The 18,441-nt window shown below is 39.5% G+C and overlaps 1 protein-coding gene across 3 annotated transcripts in view; it reads right to left on the bottom strand.

The window, feature by feature from the left end:
• Positions 1–534: 534 nt before the first annotated feature.
• The window catches only part of LOC117806654 (contactin-associated protein-like 4), a 111,701-nt gene continuing 93,794 nt past the window's right edge, over positions 535–18,441 (bottom strand). The window contains exons 18-24 of one of the 3 annotated variants that reach the window (XM_034675638.1): positions 16,804–17,043; positions 13,101–13,325; positions 11,276–11,409; positions 9,509–9,596; positions 3,222–3,437; positions 2,727–2,798; positions 535–1,287 (exon numbers count right to left, since the gene is read on the bottom strand). In XM_034675638.1, the coding sequence (XP_034531529.1) occupies positions 1,091–1,287; positions 2,727–2,798; positions 3,222–3,437; positions 9,509–9,596; positions 11,276–11,409; positions 13,101–13,325; positions 16,804–17,043 (1,172 nt within the window). In that variant the 3' untranslated portion in view covers positions 535–1,090. Of the gene's footprint in view, positions 1,288–2,726; positions 2,799–3,221; positions 3,438–9,284; positions 9,381–9,508; positions 9,597–11,275; positions 11,410–13,100; positions 13,326–16,803; positions 17,044–18,441 lie in introns of those variants that run through there. The other 2 variants (XM_034675646.1, XM_034675653.1) reach the window with 2 other exon arrangements.

The following is an 18,441-nucleotide window of genomic DNA, read 5'->3' as shown; positions in this document are numbered from 1 at the left end:
AATGGAGTAGTTTGAGAGAAACACAAAACAAATACCTAAACTCCGCAATAATGAGGTAAAATCATTGATTGTGACACCGCAGTGAGGAAGGTAGAACCGTTTTTAGTCTTAAAAAACTCAAAAGTATTAAAGAGACAGTAAAGTATTTATATCCAATAATAATATTGGGTTAGCTGGTTTTCATGTTGTCATTCCTCCCCAATGTCAGCTCCTCCACATTCATTTTCATTCCTGCCCCTGATTATCCTCTAGTCTACTTGTCAAGCAAACACAGATTAGTGCTTCAGCAGAAACACATTAAACGGCAGGAGGAAGTGACAGTCAAGGTTTTATCATGCATCCTTCTTAAAGCTTCACTGTTGAAAGCCACTTTGAAAGTTTCTGTGATGGCTGCTCACTGCAGGTGGAACAGGCAGAATTAAAGTTTTGAAAATATCACGGCCTCGTTGTAAAGCTTTTATATCTCGTGATGTATAGACAAAAAGCACAGTGAGTAACGAAGCTGTGCCGCACTCAAAGACAAAGTGTAGAAGGAAAGTTTTTGGGTTGACTTTATTTTTGTGTGAATATGTACAGCAGGTGTTAAAATTATGTTCAGTTGTTAGGGATGGATTGTAGTTGGGAAGTGCTTTGGCTGATATGTATGAATCAAACCTGCATTCAGTTCAACCAGTCTTCCCATACTTTGACACATTCCATGGCTCTGACATCTTGAATTTCACTGAAGGTTTATTGTCCTATTAAAAAAAGTGTCTTTTATAAATTAACATAAAGTCCAAAAGTCTAGTTTAACTGCAACAAAGTTGTGTTTTGATCATCACATATATATTATTTCAATAAATCACTTTAAACATTTGGATATGGCAGGTAAACATTGTTATAAGCACACATATAACCATTTACATCTTTAAGTATTTACATCCTCAAAATGGCAGCAGACATGAAAGAAACAACAAGTTGTTCAGTTTTTGACTTCATATCCTGTTGACTCACACGAGCCAAGGGTTACTGTGTGTCCCCCAAAGCACTGAGTGTGGGATAAATCACCTTGTTCTGTCCTGTCAGGTAGGTGGGAGTTTAGGGTTTCCTGCTAAATAAAAAACTCCTTCTGGTTTTCACGAGGAGCGCACTGAGAGTCCGCCTGGCTGCTGAAGGGTAACTCGTGGATGTCGTCAGGCTGGGACGCTTTTACGTCTTGGTTCCTATACGTCTCCTTCCTGCTGCAGATGAATCTGGCCAGTATTGCCAGCGCGGATACACTGATGAAGATCACCACAGCGATAACCCCTTCGGAATAGAAATACAAAAACTGAATTTTGCCTTAAAGTTACAAACATGAACCGAGGTAACAGGGGTTATTCAAAGAAAGTGACAGAAATGTTTTCAATTCACTTATTTTTGCACCATAAGCTACATTGTGTCAATTTTACACAAAGAAACTGAATTGGAGCAAGAAAAGAAGAAAAAACTGACTAAAGTTGTTTTTTAAGCTCCTGAGAGGAGTTCTTGCTGTTTATGAAACAGATTGAAATTAATACATGTGCCTCTATACGACCTACAAGAGCAAATGCCAAAATTAGTAGAAGACTGATTATGTCTACATATTTTTCTTGCCTGTAAACTAGGGCTGTCATAACATCAGAATTTCACTTCACAATTTTCATGATCGAAAAAATGTAAACGATAACACCACAATATTTATTGAAAACGTGGTGTAAAAAATCCCAAATTATCAGTCAGATGAGTCTTCAACTTTAATGTTCATCTGTCTTTAGGTGAAATATTTAAAATAAAACATCTGCAAAACAAAAAACATCTGACAACAATATTCTCACTAATGAGAGACCACAGACAACTAACCATACTGATTTCTTTAGCCACCAATCATGTCTCTAACTTTTCCTTGGTACATTTCTCAGTGTCTACCTTTTGCAGTCATCCCATAATTTTCATGACATCCAAACATCTCCTAAACTGGCGAGGAAACTTCCTGGGGGTTGGGTAGAGTACCTTGCTTTCATCTGTGATCTCCTTCATCATGATTTGTGCTGCAGTAGAAGCCACATACTGCAGTACAGGCTAGCTAGCTAGGTGCGAACAGAGTCTTCTTCTGCTACTGCTGATTCTTTGCCTTTTCCCAGTTTCACAGTGGGCGGAAACCACAAAAATAACTACTACCGCCTCTACTATGAACTAATTAGTTGACTGTAAAAAGAAAGCAGGATGAGCTTGTCAGTAAACATTACTTAGTGGTTAGTTCATGAAGAGGCATCCCTGTTCATATCAGTCTGTTTCCTTTCCGGTTAAAAACTCCTCACAGGAGCTTTAAATTAACCTTATGTCTTTGAACAGGAAAACTTCACTGTGCACTTTTCAGTTATATAGCTGTAGAGGAAACAAAATGCTGCCTGCCTGAGCTGAACTCTGCATTAAAGTGGTTTTAAAATAGAAATTAAAGCCTTTAATCCTTTTGTCTGTGACATTTTTGTGTATTTTGTGAAATCTCACAAAAATCCCATCATTACGAGGCAAACCTTTCACATCTCCTCCCTGTTTCCTCAGCCTCAAAGATCAAAATGATCCTGTTCCGACATGCATGCTGCTCGAAACTGCAACTCAAACACATCTCCTGCTTCCTCTATTTACAGAGTCAGACTATTGACAATATCCCACCGTTTGGATCTTTTAATGATTTGTTTTGCTCTTGCTAAAATGGACCACATTACCTCCAATTAGAGCTGAGTCACTCCTCATGGCATTGACTAAAGGTTGACCTGGATCCGCTGAGCCAGGCTGGTCTATTAAAAATGAAAAATAAGAAAAAGTCGAGAAAGAATTCAGGACAGAGGCAAAAGGTGAACACACAAAAACTACTGCAAAGATGAGAGGTGGAAGAAAATAAGAGAATGTGACAGAAGAGCAGGGAGATCGGGTGAAGGAGAGCACAGGCGGACTGTAGAGTCCATGTAGGGACCATCAGTCAGTGCAGACAGTGCTTGTTAAAGGTTTCAGCACAGATTTAACTTTGGTAGTCTGACTAATCTCATCTGACTGTGCCTTCATGCTGTCGACTTACAGAGGAGGATGGTTAATGAGCCCTTAAAAAGTGTAATGAGCTGCTAAGAGTAATACTGAAGACAAACAGCAGGATTACGACATATGGAGGATGGATACCTGCGGATACTTTAAGTACAGCTATAAGGGCTGTTTGCTCATTGTACCTGTTAAGGAGTGTGTGGTTTCTGCCGTGTAGGGATTAGCCGGAGAAGAGGAACCACAGCTCGACTCCACCAGTGGTCCAGTGACAATAACATGGCTGTCAGGGTGCAGCAGAGCAGATTTTAGAGGACTGATTGAGTTCAAGTGAACACCTGACAGACAGCCGGTGAACCCAAGAGAGGCCAACCCGGCCAGCTCTGAATCCAGCTCATCAGACTCTGAACACAGACAGAGACAAAGAGTAAAGACAAGAGGGAAGAGAAGACAAATTTGTTATCAGCAAGTTCCAATTACAGACTTCAAACGCAGCTGCGATAAAAACATTATCTTGTTGAGACCGTGGTCACGATGGTAAGTGGTATCTGTCTACGGCTCTATCTTGTTAACTCCCTCTTTGATGTTATGAAAACCTCCTGGGACAGATTTTTACCAACCAATTGCTTAATAAAGCTGATAGTATAATACTAAGCGAACCATATAAGTCAAAGTTGTGACTGTTTAAAGCTTGTAAAGTTACTGGTATGATAATTACTACAATATCAATGCCTGCTTACCTGCAGAGGCAGCTGAAACACACAGTACAGGTTTAAAGGAAGATCATTTTAATACTTTAATACTAAGATGGGACGTGAGTAATGGTGTCCTGCATCAACATCAATTGCATTACAATCTGTGTCGCTGCTGTTTGTCATGCTACAGTACATGACAGGTGGCACTAGTTCCTGCTTTTGCACTTTCTGTTGACACTCATAAATCATAACCAATACAAACATTATTCTATATTCTGTGTCCTCAGTGATCCTTACATTTTTTTCACCACTCTCTGTCATTGTGATGTTTCCAGTAAAGAGATCATCACCCCCTCTTTCTTCATGGGAGTTCAGACCAAAAATTTGGTTAAAACAAAAAATGCCAGGGGTTGCATTTGTGGGTGCTTGTTGTTTTCAGGTACTGGCATGACAGAAACCCCAGTTTAAGTTAAAGATACAGAAGTTTGAAGGCTTATTAAGTGCCACAAAATGCTTGGAATGTTAAATTATTGTGAGGAAGTTTTTTTAGCACTGAAAAGTTATCAACATGGCAACTTTTTTTTGACAGTGCATCAACAACTGGTGTAATTTGGAGGAATGAGAGGGAATCAGATTTGGCTTGGTTCTATAAATAACAAAGATGCTTGCTATTAACCTGCTGGTAAAATGTAAGCATTTTCAAATTTAAAATGGAATATGTCGTGATGTTATTTGACATCTGGTAAGAGGCATGTCAACAGCCACATTAGGAGAGACCAAAATGTTTGTCACACATTTTGGGTATTGGAGTGCTGGGAGAAACAAACTGCTTAACAGCTGTTCATGTATGAAGTTACACTAGTATTTCAAAACTCCTTCTCTTCTCTAAAACTGTAGATAAAGTTGTGGCCATTCAAATAGCTGCTGTGTCAGAGAGACACAATATGTTTGAAAAATTTCAGTCCAGTGTTCAGAAAACCCACTAATATACTAATTTCATATACTAATAAAGACGCTCCGTGATTGGGCACGATTATTAGATACAAAATTAGATTGATGTTCATCTAATATTTCTTACAGAGTTTTCTCAGCTCCATTGGGAACTTTATCTTAGAGTCTTCTTCAATGTCTTCTGGTGTACAACAGGGATCTGTTCTGAGGCCTTTGCTGTTCTCTCTTTATGTATTTCCCCAGGAAACATTAACAGCCTTAATACATCATTTCATGTAAACATGTTCATGTGAGAGAGCTCTCTAGGCTACAGCCATATAAAAAATTGAAAACTCTGCCAACGTTTCTGCAAAATCTGTAGATGCTACATCTATAGATGTAGATGCATTTTTTAATTGTCCTACATCTTTGTATTCACTTTTAACTGTTGTACCCAGGGACTATGTTTCTCAATATTTACAAGCTTATGTTTGTGGCACATGCAATCACCTCACCTCTTATGTTGCCATTTAGTTTTATTTTATTCTCTGTGTTTTGATAATGTAAAGCAAAATGTATAATTAAGTAAGTATAAACAAACTTGACTTAACTCTACTTAGTAAGGGAGTTGCAGAAGGAAGGCAGGTTGTTAACATCTAAAGGGTTTCTTCCTTTGAAGAATAAATGTGCGGGGGAAATGCCTTAGTAGTCTTTGTAGGTTATTATAGTTCTCGTACAAGTGCAGGTTGTAACCTGAAAGGGTTTGAGAAGGAAATGTATATAGGTTCATCAAGCCATTGCAGTTCTTCCTCTGAGGACCAGTGTTTGAAAAAGTTTAAATTTTGACCTGGTATTGGACTTTCCAAGTGACACTTCTATATTTGTAAAACCTGCTTTTAGGCACTGACAGGCTTTTCATTGCTTGATGAAAAGGGTTTTCATCTGTTTGAATACATCACATTTAAAGGTTAAACTTTGTGTGTGAACAAAGAAATGCAGAGCAACTCACACTCTCACATTACTATTAATAACAGCAGGTGCTAAATAAAAAACTTCAGAAGCTATAAATGTCAGTGTGAGCTGCAATCATTCCCACAGGACAGTTTGATTACACAGCACATCATTACCATGCATCTAAATTACTACCATGAAGAATCAACTTTTCAAACACATAAACTGGCGCCTGCAGAGTGGCCTGGATGGAGAGAGCACTTCATAAACTGAAATTATTTTAACAGATGTAGTGGCTAAAAGAACCCTTTGGTTAACGTATCCAATGAGTTATCTAGCTTTGATAAAATACATAAGTGAGAAACCATAATAATCCATATCATGAGAAGTGGAGCGGAGGCAGTGCCTTAAGCCTACAGGCAAACAATTACAATGTGCCCATCAGTCAACTCAGCAGCGACGCTATGCAAATCTATGCATAACTCTCAGCCTTAATTTAATCAAAGCTGCTCAGTTTTATAAAAATTCAACCCTTATTCAGTTTGTACCAATAAAGAAATGAGCTATTCAGACTAAAACCATTGTTTGTATCAGGCTGGGAAAATCTTGCTGTACAAATGGGCATTAGTGGGTGCGTATGTAGCTTCCTGGTTTACTGGAGCCAGCCTCAAGTGGACACTGCAGTTTTTTGCACTTCATTTTTCAACACGGGAGGTTGCTGCTTGGATTAAACCAGATTTAATTTGTTTAATTTGGGCTTATTGGGGCTTCCAAAATGTGAGGTCACAGCTTCCAAGTAACACCACCGGAAGATTTGATTGGTATTTAGTTGTGTGAGGGTGTGTTGTGATCCCTCCTATTGTTGTTTTGATTGGAGGGTCATATCATGTTGTGAATAAAAGGAGCAGTATGGAACTTTATAGTTCATTTTTCTGATAAGGACTCTGTTCTTTAGATACTTGTTGCTAGCTGGATGACAATCAACCATGAATGCAACACCAGACTCCAGAGATCTTTTGTGTGTTTTCATTATTACAATATTATTCTACTGGAGGGATTTTTGGCAAAGTGTTGGGACCGTCTAAAAACTTAATCCAGAGTTACATTCGAGTCCTGACCTGACCAGGACTTCCAGACCCAGCACAGTCTTTGATTCAGATTTATAATTAATGTAATCTTCTTAGCAGGGGAAATAATTTGATCTTGATGTATTTATATGTGTGTTTATCTAACGAGTAGCTTGCAGGATAAATAACTGAAATGGTAGAAAAACCTTTAAATATAGGCTGAAGGATTAGATTTTCCAATCCTGCATACTATCTAATCCTCGTCTATTAAGATACTTTCTTCCTCTATAACTACATTCAGCCTATTTTTTAGGGCAGAGTTTCTCTCTGGGGCTATTTATGTTTTTAAAAAATGGCTTGACTGAGTATGTATGGTTGCATCTTTACTTGCTGCATTAAGTCAAATATTGTCTCATTTGTCTTCAAGTTCAAGCCTTTCAAACTAAAGAAATTAAACTAAGCACATGATGAACTGGAATGTTGATGTTGATTCAGATTAATGAAGAAAAGAACATAAAAATCAATATTTAACAGGAACACATTATTCACAACACAAGTTAAAGCCAGTACGATGTTAAAAATTGTCTTCACTAGGGTGGTGTGAGCTGTCTATCCCTCAGTGACAGCACTGTCCTTATACCCATGAACACATGATTACTGTCCACCTCCACCCAGCTGCTGCTCTTTACCTCCACCTCTCTGTGTCTCACTATCTACCCCACACTCTCACTTCATTATCACTTTCTCTCTCTCTCCCTCCCTCTTTCTCTCTCTCTCTGGGCATCTCAGTCCCTCCAGTATTTCCTGGTCCATTAGTTAGGCTGATGGATGACAGCACTGGCAGGGAGTGACAGTATATCAACTATCTTACTGCCTCTGTGATACTGATATGACTGCTCGAGCCCTGTGGCTCAGTAGAGAGAAGGCAGGGTCACATACTAAACGCGGCCTGGGTCAACGCTACACACAACTCCACAAAATCGAATAAGGTGAATGTACACTCATTTGTACTTGTTTCTTACCACACATTGTGGAGAAGTGTGGGCTGTTCAAAGTAAGATTTCTTAGTCTGAGAAACAGCTTAAACAGAATAACGAAACTTGTAGGTTTAGACTAAGCAGAAACAACACAGGGGAGTATTATCTGCGTAGAGATGCATATAACAGTGCTTTTTTGTTTGTTTGATTGTTGATAGAGTAATTATTGCTCTCTAATAAATTGTAAATAAGACAGGACCCAGTATGGCTCCTTGTGGGATGCCTTTAAAGTAGTAAAAACTAAGATTAGATAAAAGTAGTATTGGTAATCTTACCAAATTAGAATATTTTTAAAGGTCACTGAAAAGAACAGCACTTCTTATTTTCTATCATTGTTACAACAATACTGTTTACATCTAATGAAACATCTATAACGGTACCTTTAAAGACATGAGAGCAGACAGGTGAAAGCTCAAAAATGGAATACTTTGAACCACATGCTATACAATATTTAAAAATGTACGTGTATTTCCAGGATTTTTTAAAGACAGGAATGTTGTAAATGTGGATTTTTATGGATTTGTCTGAAGTTTCTGTCTAAAAGTAAATATTGCCTTAAAATTTGATGTATGATGCACTTTAAATGACACCATTCTACTAGACTCAGCATTAACTCTTTCAGCACTTAGAGCTGATGTAGCACTTTTGTAGAATGTGACTTCATAGACCAGCCTTCACTCCCCACTCACATCAGTGAATCTTGGCTATCCATGACTCTGTTGCCAGTTCACCAGTTTGACTTTTTTGGATCACTTTTGGTAGATACTGATCACTTTGGACCAGGTACACTACACAAGAGCTGCAGTTTTGGAGATGCTCTGACCTGGTTGTCTAGCCATCACAATTTAGCCCTTGTCAAAGTCGCTCACATCTTTGTCAACCTCTGCTTTCAACATAATAATTTGAACAAAAATGTAACTCACTGCCTAACATATTTAATCCACTGACCGGTGCAACTGTAAAGAGATAGTCAATGATGCTCACTTCACCCACTAGTGCTCATAATGTGATGGCTGGTCAGTGTGTACTGGTTTGATCTATAGTTATGGCATGGATATCAAAGCTTTGGTATAAAGTCTACCTCCTTTAAGAAAAGTCTGAGGAGGACAGATTATACCTTTAGAGGACGTCTGGAGTGATGTGAAAATAAAATGTTCTGATCTGTACTGTCTGACTTCCTGGTTTAGTTTGACCCCACCCACGGCAGCTCAGACTTATTGGTTGTTATGCTGAATCGCAGGGTGCTGACTCCAATCTTCTGAGTAATTTGTTCTTTTCAATCTCTCCTCATTACCATACAAAGTGAAAGACCTTTTCTAAAGTTATTACCATTACAGCTGTCTGGAGGCCCGCTCTGCTAGACAGACATAAAGAATGTATTACTCACAGCTTCCATAACACATATAAAAGTTCACAATTGTAAACTGTATTTTCTGAACTTCTGCATTTGTAAAAAAAACAATACCATTTAAACAACACTTTACTCATCCATATGGCTCTGAAATGCCACAGAACAGCAACTTAAGAGGATGGCACCACCTTTATTATTTCAGTTTTTTATTTTACATCTCCACATAAAGTGCTGTGTGAATATGAATGTCAACTTGTCTGTCTTTTAAAAGCCCCACAGCTGTTCAGACTGCAGTTTCCCCTCCAGACCACCCAACCTGATGAATAGAAAACAGCAAAGAGCTCCAGAGCGGTGTTTTGTCACATGAGGCAAAACATCTCAGTGCTGTTATTCAAATTAATGTGTCTAAGTGCCGTGCGTCTGCGCTCAGAGAGCCCCACTTACCCTGCACTCTGCCTAGGATGAGCATTTTGATGCTGTTGAATTCCACATCAGACGTCAAGTTGAAGTCCTCTCTGGCATTCTGGTCAATCTGAAAGATAACGGCAGGTAAAAGCTTAACAGGTAGGAAGCAAAGACCGACAACAGCGACAAACCATCAGAGACAGGATTCAACAGATGGCTGCCAAGAAGGAAATAGCATAAAAAACTCTCAACCCTCTGATCTGCATGTTGAAATAGGTCTACTGGTTTCCAGTTTGGGGGATGAATCCTGTGAGGAGCAGTGGGTCACAGTAGCTGAGCAGAGAAGAGTAAGTGGAGCAGGTTTGGAGGTGGGAAATGCCTCATAGAGAGAGGCACCCTTTTTAATGAAACACAGAGGGCGTGATGTATTGCTTGCAAACACAGAGATTTGGGCTTTAGTGAATCATTTATCAATACGACATCTGCTAATGCTGATCACCCTGAGACCAAAGTGGAGTCACAGAACGCAGAGGAAGAGAAAGCAGCTTAAACACAAAGAGCAGCCGCAGTGTTTATGAAGTTTTATCCCACTCGGTTTACAAAAGCCTGAGGGGAATGATTCATTCAAATTTTTATTTAGATTATTATAGACTAATTTGAAGATCATTGCTTGCTGAAAATCTCGCCCTATCAATCATTTAAACTGCTGGCTGCTGTGTTTTGTGGCTCTGAAAGTCAATTCTCACACATGATGTTTTAGTTGAGCACATTACTATGTTTCTGACAACAAAGTAGATACCTACAAATTAAAATTGCTTGGATTGGTGCCACGCTTGTTGCTTACCCACTCAGGATATCCTTACTTTCTGTCCATTTCAGGTGCAGATTATTGTAAAGTTTTTTCTGTTTTGTTATGCTTGAATCAAGTCTGGGACATCCCTGTACATACACTTAGTTACCTCTTAATGGGTTGCAAGATCTGGAATATAACTCACTTCAATGGATAAGGAGCAGTGTGTTTTTGGGAGCACCCATAAAGGTGTAATCAGTCCTCCTGCATGAAGACTTCCATTGCGTTGAGCAACGTGCAGTCTGTGTAGCTGTGTAGCTCTTTATAGTGTCATCTGTTTTCCGTCCTCCTGCTAGCTAGTGTTACACTGATTAAGCTCAGCCTATGGCATGATTGATAGTTGTGAGGTACAGACAGATCCACTGTCACAATTGATTACACAAGAGTTGCTTGACCCACCTCTGCTGTTCACCTGTTGCGTTAAATTGAGGAGTCTTTTCAATCAAACCAGCAGTCTACAACGTTTATTTACTTAATGGTATACCACCATCCTCTTTCAATGCATAATTGTAACCTCACAAGGGAGAAAAGCTGTTGAAAAAGGGGTGCCACTAGACTGGTCTGACTCACTATGTATCCAGCATGCTTTGAGGCATTGGTCGCACTGGTGTGCAGTCAACAGTTCACCTTTTGCATGACAAAACACAGTATCAAAAGTGCTTCTTACAATAAATTTCATGGTACTGGTGGTACATACAAGAGGAGAAGGTAGCAGAGTTTTACTTAACTGTGGCTGATTTTGTGTTGATATCACTACAACACTGCTTTTGTAATAAAAGCACATCAATGGAAATGTAGAACAATGTCCAGGGACAAAGATCCGGTGTGAAAAGGGCTACTGCGACCTCTTTCAAAAATGCATCGAACAGAATATATTCATTAAAGATTTCCCTCTATGTTCTGGTGTGATTATCTGAGCGACACAGTATTTATCATTATTATTAATTCACGTTTACCTGAACAGAAACAGTGTCTGCCAGTCTCCTGATGGTCAGTGAGTGCAGATGTCCATCAGCCAAGTTCATGACTCGGCTCCCCAGCACCTCCACATCTCTGCTGCTGTGCAACTTGTACCGCAGTTCCAGCTCATCTGTGCAAACACAAAACAGAAATTTAGTCATACCCTGAAACCAAAACAAATTGTTGCACTTTAATTTGAGTGTCATATCTTTGGAAAAGCTTGTTCAGAGCAGCAGAGATACATTAAGTGTTTTTTTAATCTTTCTAATGAGGCTTTGTTTTTAGGTGTATACCCTCAGAGCTGATGTTCAATAACATTACATCTATTAAGTTTTAGTGTAAACTTATTATACGTACTTGATCAAGGCTGGGTAAAGCTTATTATAATGAATACTATTTATGTGCTTTAAAAACATAATGGGATTCAAGCTGTTGCTGCAGTAAACTTTACAAACATGAACAGTGTTGGACATTTATTCAAAGTACTGTTATTGTGACCAACAGCAAAGAGAACCCTGTTCCATGAAATCCAGACTAATTCAGTGTTATTTTTACTCCACTGCCGATACAACATGACAAAAGACTCAATTAACATGTCTTTGATAATTAATGAAGCATATAATCCATGTAGCTCAAACATTACCACAGTCTTTACTCCGAGCAGACATGTATTCACTCCTTCAAAGGAAGAATTTCCCTGCAACTATCTGATTTTCCAAGAAACCTGCTGCTGAATTGAGAAGCTACAAACCATTCAATGCTGCAAGGATTAATGCTTTATCTCTCCGACTTACGCTCTTTGGTGTAAAATTAATTTCCAGTTATTTTACAGTGTTATTATTAATAAATTCCATGGTGCTGAGATCATTTGAATGCTATTACATCTCTACGGACTCCACAGATTAGCAGTAATGATAGGAAATAATCAAATGTAATAATTCAAACTCATAATGGCCCCTCTAGTCACAATCTTACTTTCTTTCAGAATTATTCTAATAGGGAGTGGTTCCTCCATCATAAGACTGCATCTTGATAATAATAATAACAGTCTCCTGGAGGGCAAAAGGTGTTTCAGGCTGTCAGCGAGTGAAACGTTTCTGAGAGCAGCAGCTGAGGCTTTCGTTACAGCTTGAAAGGAGAGAAACATGAGAAAAACCTTCTTCTAAGGCATCAAAAATGAACCTCTCTCAGGGATTAAATTAGATACTTCAGTAAGAGTGCAGACACCTGATGACAGCTCGATCAACTATTCAACACCTGGTGTCTTTCAGCTTTTCTCTAAGTCATTAAAAAGGCTGAAAGTTACTTCAAGCAGCTGGATTTGTAAAAGTTTTATTCATAACACGGATATAAAAAGAACATCCACTCATTGGGCTTAAGGATAAAGGAAAATATTTTCATAAAAGGTTTCTGTTGCCTGATTTTAGCCATCACAATGAAGTTACAGCAATGGATAAATGCAAAATCGGATTATGCTATGCAGGAGTTCTGGCATCGCTCTGTGCCAACTGGAGCAACGCAAAGCTCTACAGAGAGGCGAGTGATGAAAATTTGAACACAATAAATAATCACAATAGAAAAACAAGAAGAAAAGACCCCTCACTGAAAACGGAATTATCATTTAATAGTAACTGCACCGACTGTTTTCTTTGAACCCATTGCTGTGCATAACAATTACATTGGCTGCATGAGGAGGAGGAAGTGGAGGAGGAGGAGGCAGCAGAGGATGGCAGATTGAATCCAGAGGGAAGAAGAGGCAGAGAGAAAAGAGAGGAAAGAAGGTTGCTCAAAACAAATTAACCTTTTCAGCATCCTCCTCACCGTGTTTGTTGATGAGCAAGGCCAGGTATTCTCTGTAGAAAGAGTTGATGTAGAGCAACAGAGCAGGACTCTGATTGGTCCTGAAGCTCAGCGAGAGGTTTTCTCCTCTCAGCGTCATTTCAGAGTAGATGGAGGAAGGCATGGTGCTGCTGTTCCTGCTGGGTTCATAGGGCTCCTGGAGGTTGTAGACGATGGAGGTCGTTGATGTGAAGCTGGCTGAAATCTCTGAAAGTCATAAAGGTAAAACACTGGGATGTTATTAATACTGAACTTCCTGAGAATGGCTGTTAGTCTTTTGTATTGATCCAGCAACTGCGTAATATTGTTGTTCCAGTGTGTGATTTTACATTTTATGGAAGCATGTAAGATACAAAGATACAAAGCACGAATGATGCACACACACATCCCTGTTCTGTCCTGCCTGCCCCATCAGTTCACAGTGATTCTACCTTAATGACTCTGGTACTATCGCCGAAGCTGGCAAAGCAGTTGGACAACTTGGACCCATCATGCTGCTGTGACTGTTACATGTGGAAGAGATGTTACAGTGGAGTAAATTTAAAGTCCTGAACTGGCAGTGTAAAAAGAGCTTTACTTAGCCTGCATCAAATACAACCCCATTTCCTAAAAAGTTGGGATGACGTGTCAGAGTCAAGTTTCTGGAGTTTTGCTATTCTTGCCTGTTATAGGATTTCAGCTGCTCAACAGTTCAGGGTATTATTTGTATTTTTATTCATTTTATAAACACCAAATGTTTTTTAATGGGTGACAAGGCAGGAGTGGCCGTTTTAGCATCCAGGCTCTTTTGCCACAGAACCATGCTGCTGTCATACTCAACTCAACTTTACATGTATAGCACTTTGCATACATAAAAGGATGCCGCCCAAAGAGCTTCACAATGAAAGGAAGATAAAAAGAGAAATTGATGAGCGTGGACTTAGCCTAACGGTTAAATTGTGTGCCCATGTAGTAGGTGGCCTGGATTCCAGCCTGCTGCCCTTCCCTGCACGTCATTCCCCCCCTCCTTCTCCCAATTTCCTGCTCTATCCACTGTCCTATCCTCCCTGAAAAACAGGTGTAAAAGTCCCCAAAATATATTGATACATATTGAAAATAAAAGATAAACTGACAGCAACAGTTAAAATAATATAATATTTATAAGAAATGTTAATTACGGAGTCAATTATTCATACAAAATCAATAGAGCAAAAACTGTAAACTGTGTGGATGGATGTCAGTAAAATCAAGTAATAACAGTAAAAGTTGAATAACGCAACTTTTTTGCGAAGTCAATAAAACTTTGAACAAAACCCTGAAATCACTTTAAATCAAAGGCCAGATTTAAAAGATGGGCTTGCAGTTTTAACATCCAGAGGTAGACGTTTCAGAGTTTTGGTGCCTAAAAATAGAAAGCTCTTTCTCTCTGAGGTGCCTGTGTGGGACACATGAGGAACATCTAAAAGGGAAGTGAAGCGTTCAACTTGTGAACGTGGTTTGGCATTGTCTGGATGGTGACAGTCGTTCAACTATTTGTCAAATGATCAAAGTTGAAATTCTGGAAATATGAGAAGGTCTTTGTAGATCATTAGACAGTTAACTTACCATAGCATTAAGACTGTAAACATTCAGACTTTGTCCAAAGGTAACCAAATCTTCCTGCTGGGATTGAAGTGTAACATGAAGTCTCATTTTTGAAGGGTTACGATAATTTTCACTTCAGGTTGCCTGCCAACCTTGCATTTAAACTGTGACAACATTTTTTTGTTGAGCTAATCTATCCAGCCTCTCTTCGTAAAATTAACTGATGAGAGTGGTATCGACCTTTTCTCTAACTCTAGGCAAGAAAGCCAGTCAGTGTATTTCCCAGTAATTGCACCAACAGTTTAACTATTCCTTTGAACCACACAGCACAACTAATTTAACCATCAAAAAGCCTTTGATGCATCATACAGCAGACAGAAGTCCATAAAGATAATCCCAATACTTAGCCTTCAGGAGAGTGTGGACTCATTATGACCCACACAAAAGGAGTTAGAAGAGATCAAGAAGTGCAGACACTGAACAATACAGACATTCAGGGTCCTTCAGTCTGAAAGATCCCCTTCAGAAAAATGTCTGATCTTTGCTCTCTCCTCATCATTAAAGTGTGAGGGAATAAGAGGTTACAGTGACAGAAGTTTGTAAAACTCTGATGTAAACCTCTCTGACTGCTTACAAATGGATAAAGACATGCTGCATTTCAATTGAGACTCTTTGTTTGGTTTATTCTTCTTGCTTGTCTCAAAGAGGTGAGAAAACAATGAAAGATTCTCGAAAGAGTCAAAATAAACAATGCAAAGGGATAAAAGTTTTGCAAAAAGAGGCCAATAATGTCCAACGGCATGTTTGTGAGCGAATAAACAGACTGAACTGAAGTAACGTGGTGTTTCCTCTCACTTTGGCTTCATGATCAAACTATCAGTAAAAGCTTGTTCTGCAGTAATTTAGAACAAAATAAAGGTTTGATCTTTAATTCACTAATGACTGTAAAACTAACTATTAAAACACTAAAGTAAAATAATAATAATACAGCTTATTCATTTGCATATCTTTTACATTGCAAATTGACTTGCACTTAAAGAGCACTTTTCTAATCTTTAAAACCACTCAAAGCACTTTTATGTTTCCAGTAACATTCATCTATCCACACCACATTCATACACTGATTGCAGAGGATGCTGTCAGTGGACCACCAATATTAACTGATCCAATTTACACACACACACACACACACACACACACACGCGCGCACGCGCACACACGCACGCACGCGCACACACGCGGACGCACGCGCACACACGCGGACGCACGCACGCGCACACACGCACGCGCGCACACACACGCACACGCACACACGCACACATACAGGGGGCGCAGTTTTTGTGGCAGCCTCACTTCGAGCCGAGCGAGATGACGTCCATGTTATAAACAGTCTATGGTTTCATCCACCAAAAGGGGCCCTGCAAAAAAAAAGCTTAGGAACCACTGAGTTTGACAAACACAAATTGCTCTTCAAAAATGTAAAGAAATCACCAAACAGAGCAGTGGATGTGACGTTCTTGGTGTTGTGTGTATGTCCTGTGTGAGCCTTTCTAATGCATCACTGCCTGAGACTGTCAGAAACACCAAGAAGTACAACATTGCACTGAGGGCTGCTTCAAACTAGGTGAGATTAAGATGTGTTATATCATTAGAATATGAGACAGACGGTATTTAGAATAAAGTTTTAGCATAAATGTTATCTTTCAAACCAATACTGCCCATTATTATTCTTTATTCTTGTTCATTAAGCCTATACATGGCGTCTGGATCAGTTATGAAGCATACATCTCCTCCGCCTTCCTGGGACATAAACCTTTTATGAATTCAATGCTCAGTTAGTCTATCATTGCTTATACAGGAGGAAATGAAATAGCTATATAAATTGTACAGATAAAGACTGAATGAGTAATTTGAAGTCTAAAGAGTCATTTCCTTTATTTGAAGAATGTGTTTCATGGGACTCAGGTTCTTTTATCCAAAGTGTGAATTTATCCATCAGATTCTGATTAAAATGTCTGATGGACAAAAAACTTTAAACAATGCAGCCTTTACTTAGATACAAGTTCAAGACATTAGCATTTAAAAAGTCTTCATCACTTTGTGTCTATTTGAGTATTTTTACCTTGGTGACAGAAGGATCCAGTGTATGCTGAGGGGCCACAGTCACAGGAGAAACCATTGTCTCTCTCCACACAGCGTCCATGGTTCTGGCAGAGTGAGCCGTAGCTGCTGCAGTGGCCTGGGCACCCGGGTCGGACCCCTGGGGTTATCTTTGCCCTCTCCTCCAGGTCCAGAGTGGCACCGTTTAGCTGCAGAGAGCGGATGCATCCAAGGAAGCCTTTTTGTCTGGAAGCGGTGCCTCCTGCCACATAAAAAAAATAAAAAATATTTTTTTTACACTAGCTCAGATGTTTTCTTCCTCGACTGAGATTTCCCAGATTTAACAGGCACCATGCGGCCAAATTAGGTTTTCAAGCCTGAACAATCCTTATATATTTTCTTACCTTATGTGCTGCTTGTCTTAGATATTGTACATTTAAGTTAGCCAACTAAAAAAACAATACAGTACAATGCAGCACTATCAGATCCTTTAGTTTATGCTCCAAGGAAAAGGACAGAGTTAGGATTAGAGTGTGAGGAATTCAAAGGCCTTGCAGGGCTGTACAGGGACACCCTCTTCTTTGCCATTTTCTTTAAGATGGGTAACCAGAGGCACTCGGTTGCAGTGTTGTACTTCTCGAATACCAGGGACTTGGACTCAAGTCCTAATTTTTTAGGACTTTTGATGTGACTTGGATTTGCACATGCGTGTTCACAATGAATGATGAGTTTTGCTTTCAAATATGGATGCAAAGCAGCGCAACATGAACATTTTGTAAATTTGTAACATTGAGGACAAGGGGGGTACAGTCTCAAACCTTTACCAGGATGCACCAAGAAAAGTAAAGAGGTTGCTTAAGTTACTTGGACTGTCACTGTTACTCAGCTGCTTGCAAATTGTATCAATCTTCAATGTTTGCTCAGTTAAAGTCTGGTTAAAAGTTGTTGGGTTGAAGGTACTTTTGAATTTACGAACAACTGAAATGATCCCACCACAGCAGTATCAACAAGTAACTAACCCCAGGACTCCCCCGGGAGAGCCAGGTGCACATTTATGCATCAGCCAGAGCACTGTAACTACATTTTTTCAACACATCTCCCCCCTAAAAAATTGTCCCAGTCAGTCCAGGTGGCACAGTGAAAAGCTTAGCGTGAGACACGAGTCCTATTTACAAATCCTTGGGACTCCTCTTGGACTCGTACTCAGATAATCAGGACGTGACTCAGACTCTGACTCAGACTTAGATAAGAGGAACAAAACTCTGACTCTGATTCAAATGACGTTGACTTGAGTAGAACTGGGGACTTGAGACTCGACTCCAACACTGCTTCGTTGAATGTCGTCTGTTCACACTCCAGCACACAGCCAAACAATGATGAAAAACAAGACGACACAATTCCTGACATCATGCTGGAAAGGAGACTGTTCTAGATTTATATCTATGAAACAAAAGAAATCGCAGCCTCCAATTTGATGCCTGACCGCATACTGGCATGGAGATTTCTGTTCTACCATCCATTATCTGTCGGCATTCCAAATTTCTTGGCAGAGAAGATTCACACAGCCATGATCACAGCCTTTGTTCAGTCTCTTATACTCTAGTGTTTCCTCTGATGAGGAGGACGATACAGACATGGTCTTGCTTGTCAGTGTGGATTG

Source organism: Notolabrus celidotus, chromosome 2, assembly GCF_009762535.1.
Source record: "Notolabrus celidotus isolate fNotCel1 chromosome 2, fNotCel1.pri, whole genome shotgun sequence".
In the NCBI taxonomy this organism is placed as follows: domain Eukaryota; kingdom Metazoa; phylum Chordata; class Actinopteri; order Labriformes; family Labridae; genus Notolabrus; species Notolabrus celidotus.
The sequence above is the reverse complement of the archived record's forward strand: the minus strand, read 5'-3'. Positions and strand labels throughout refer to the sequence as shown.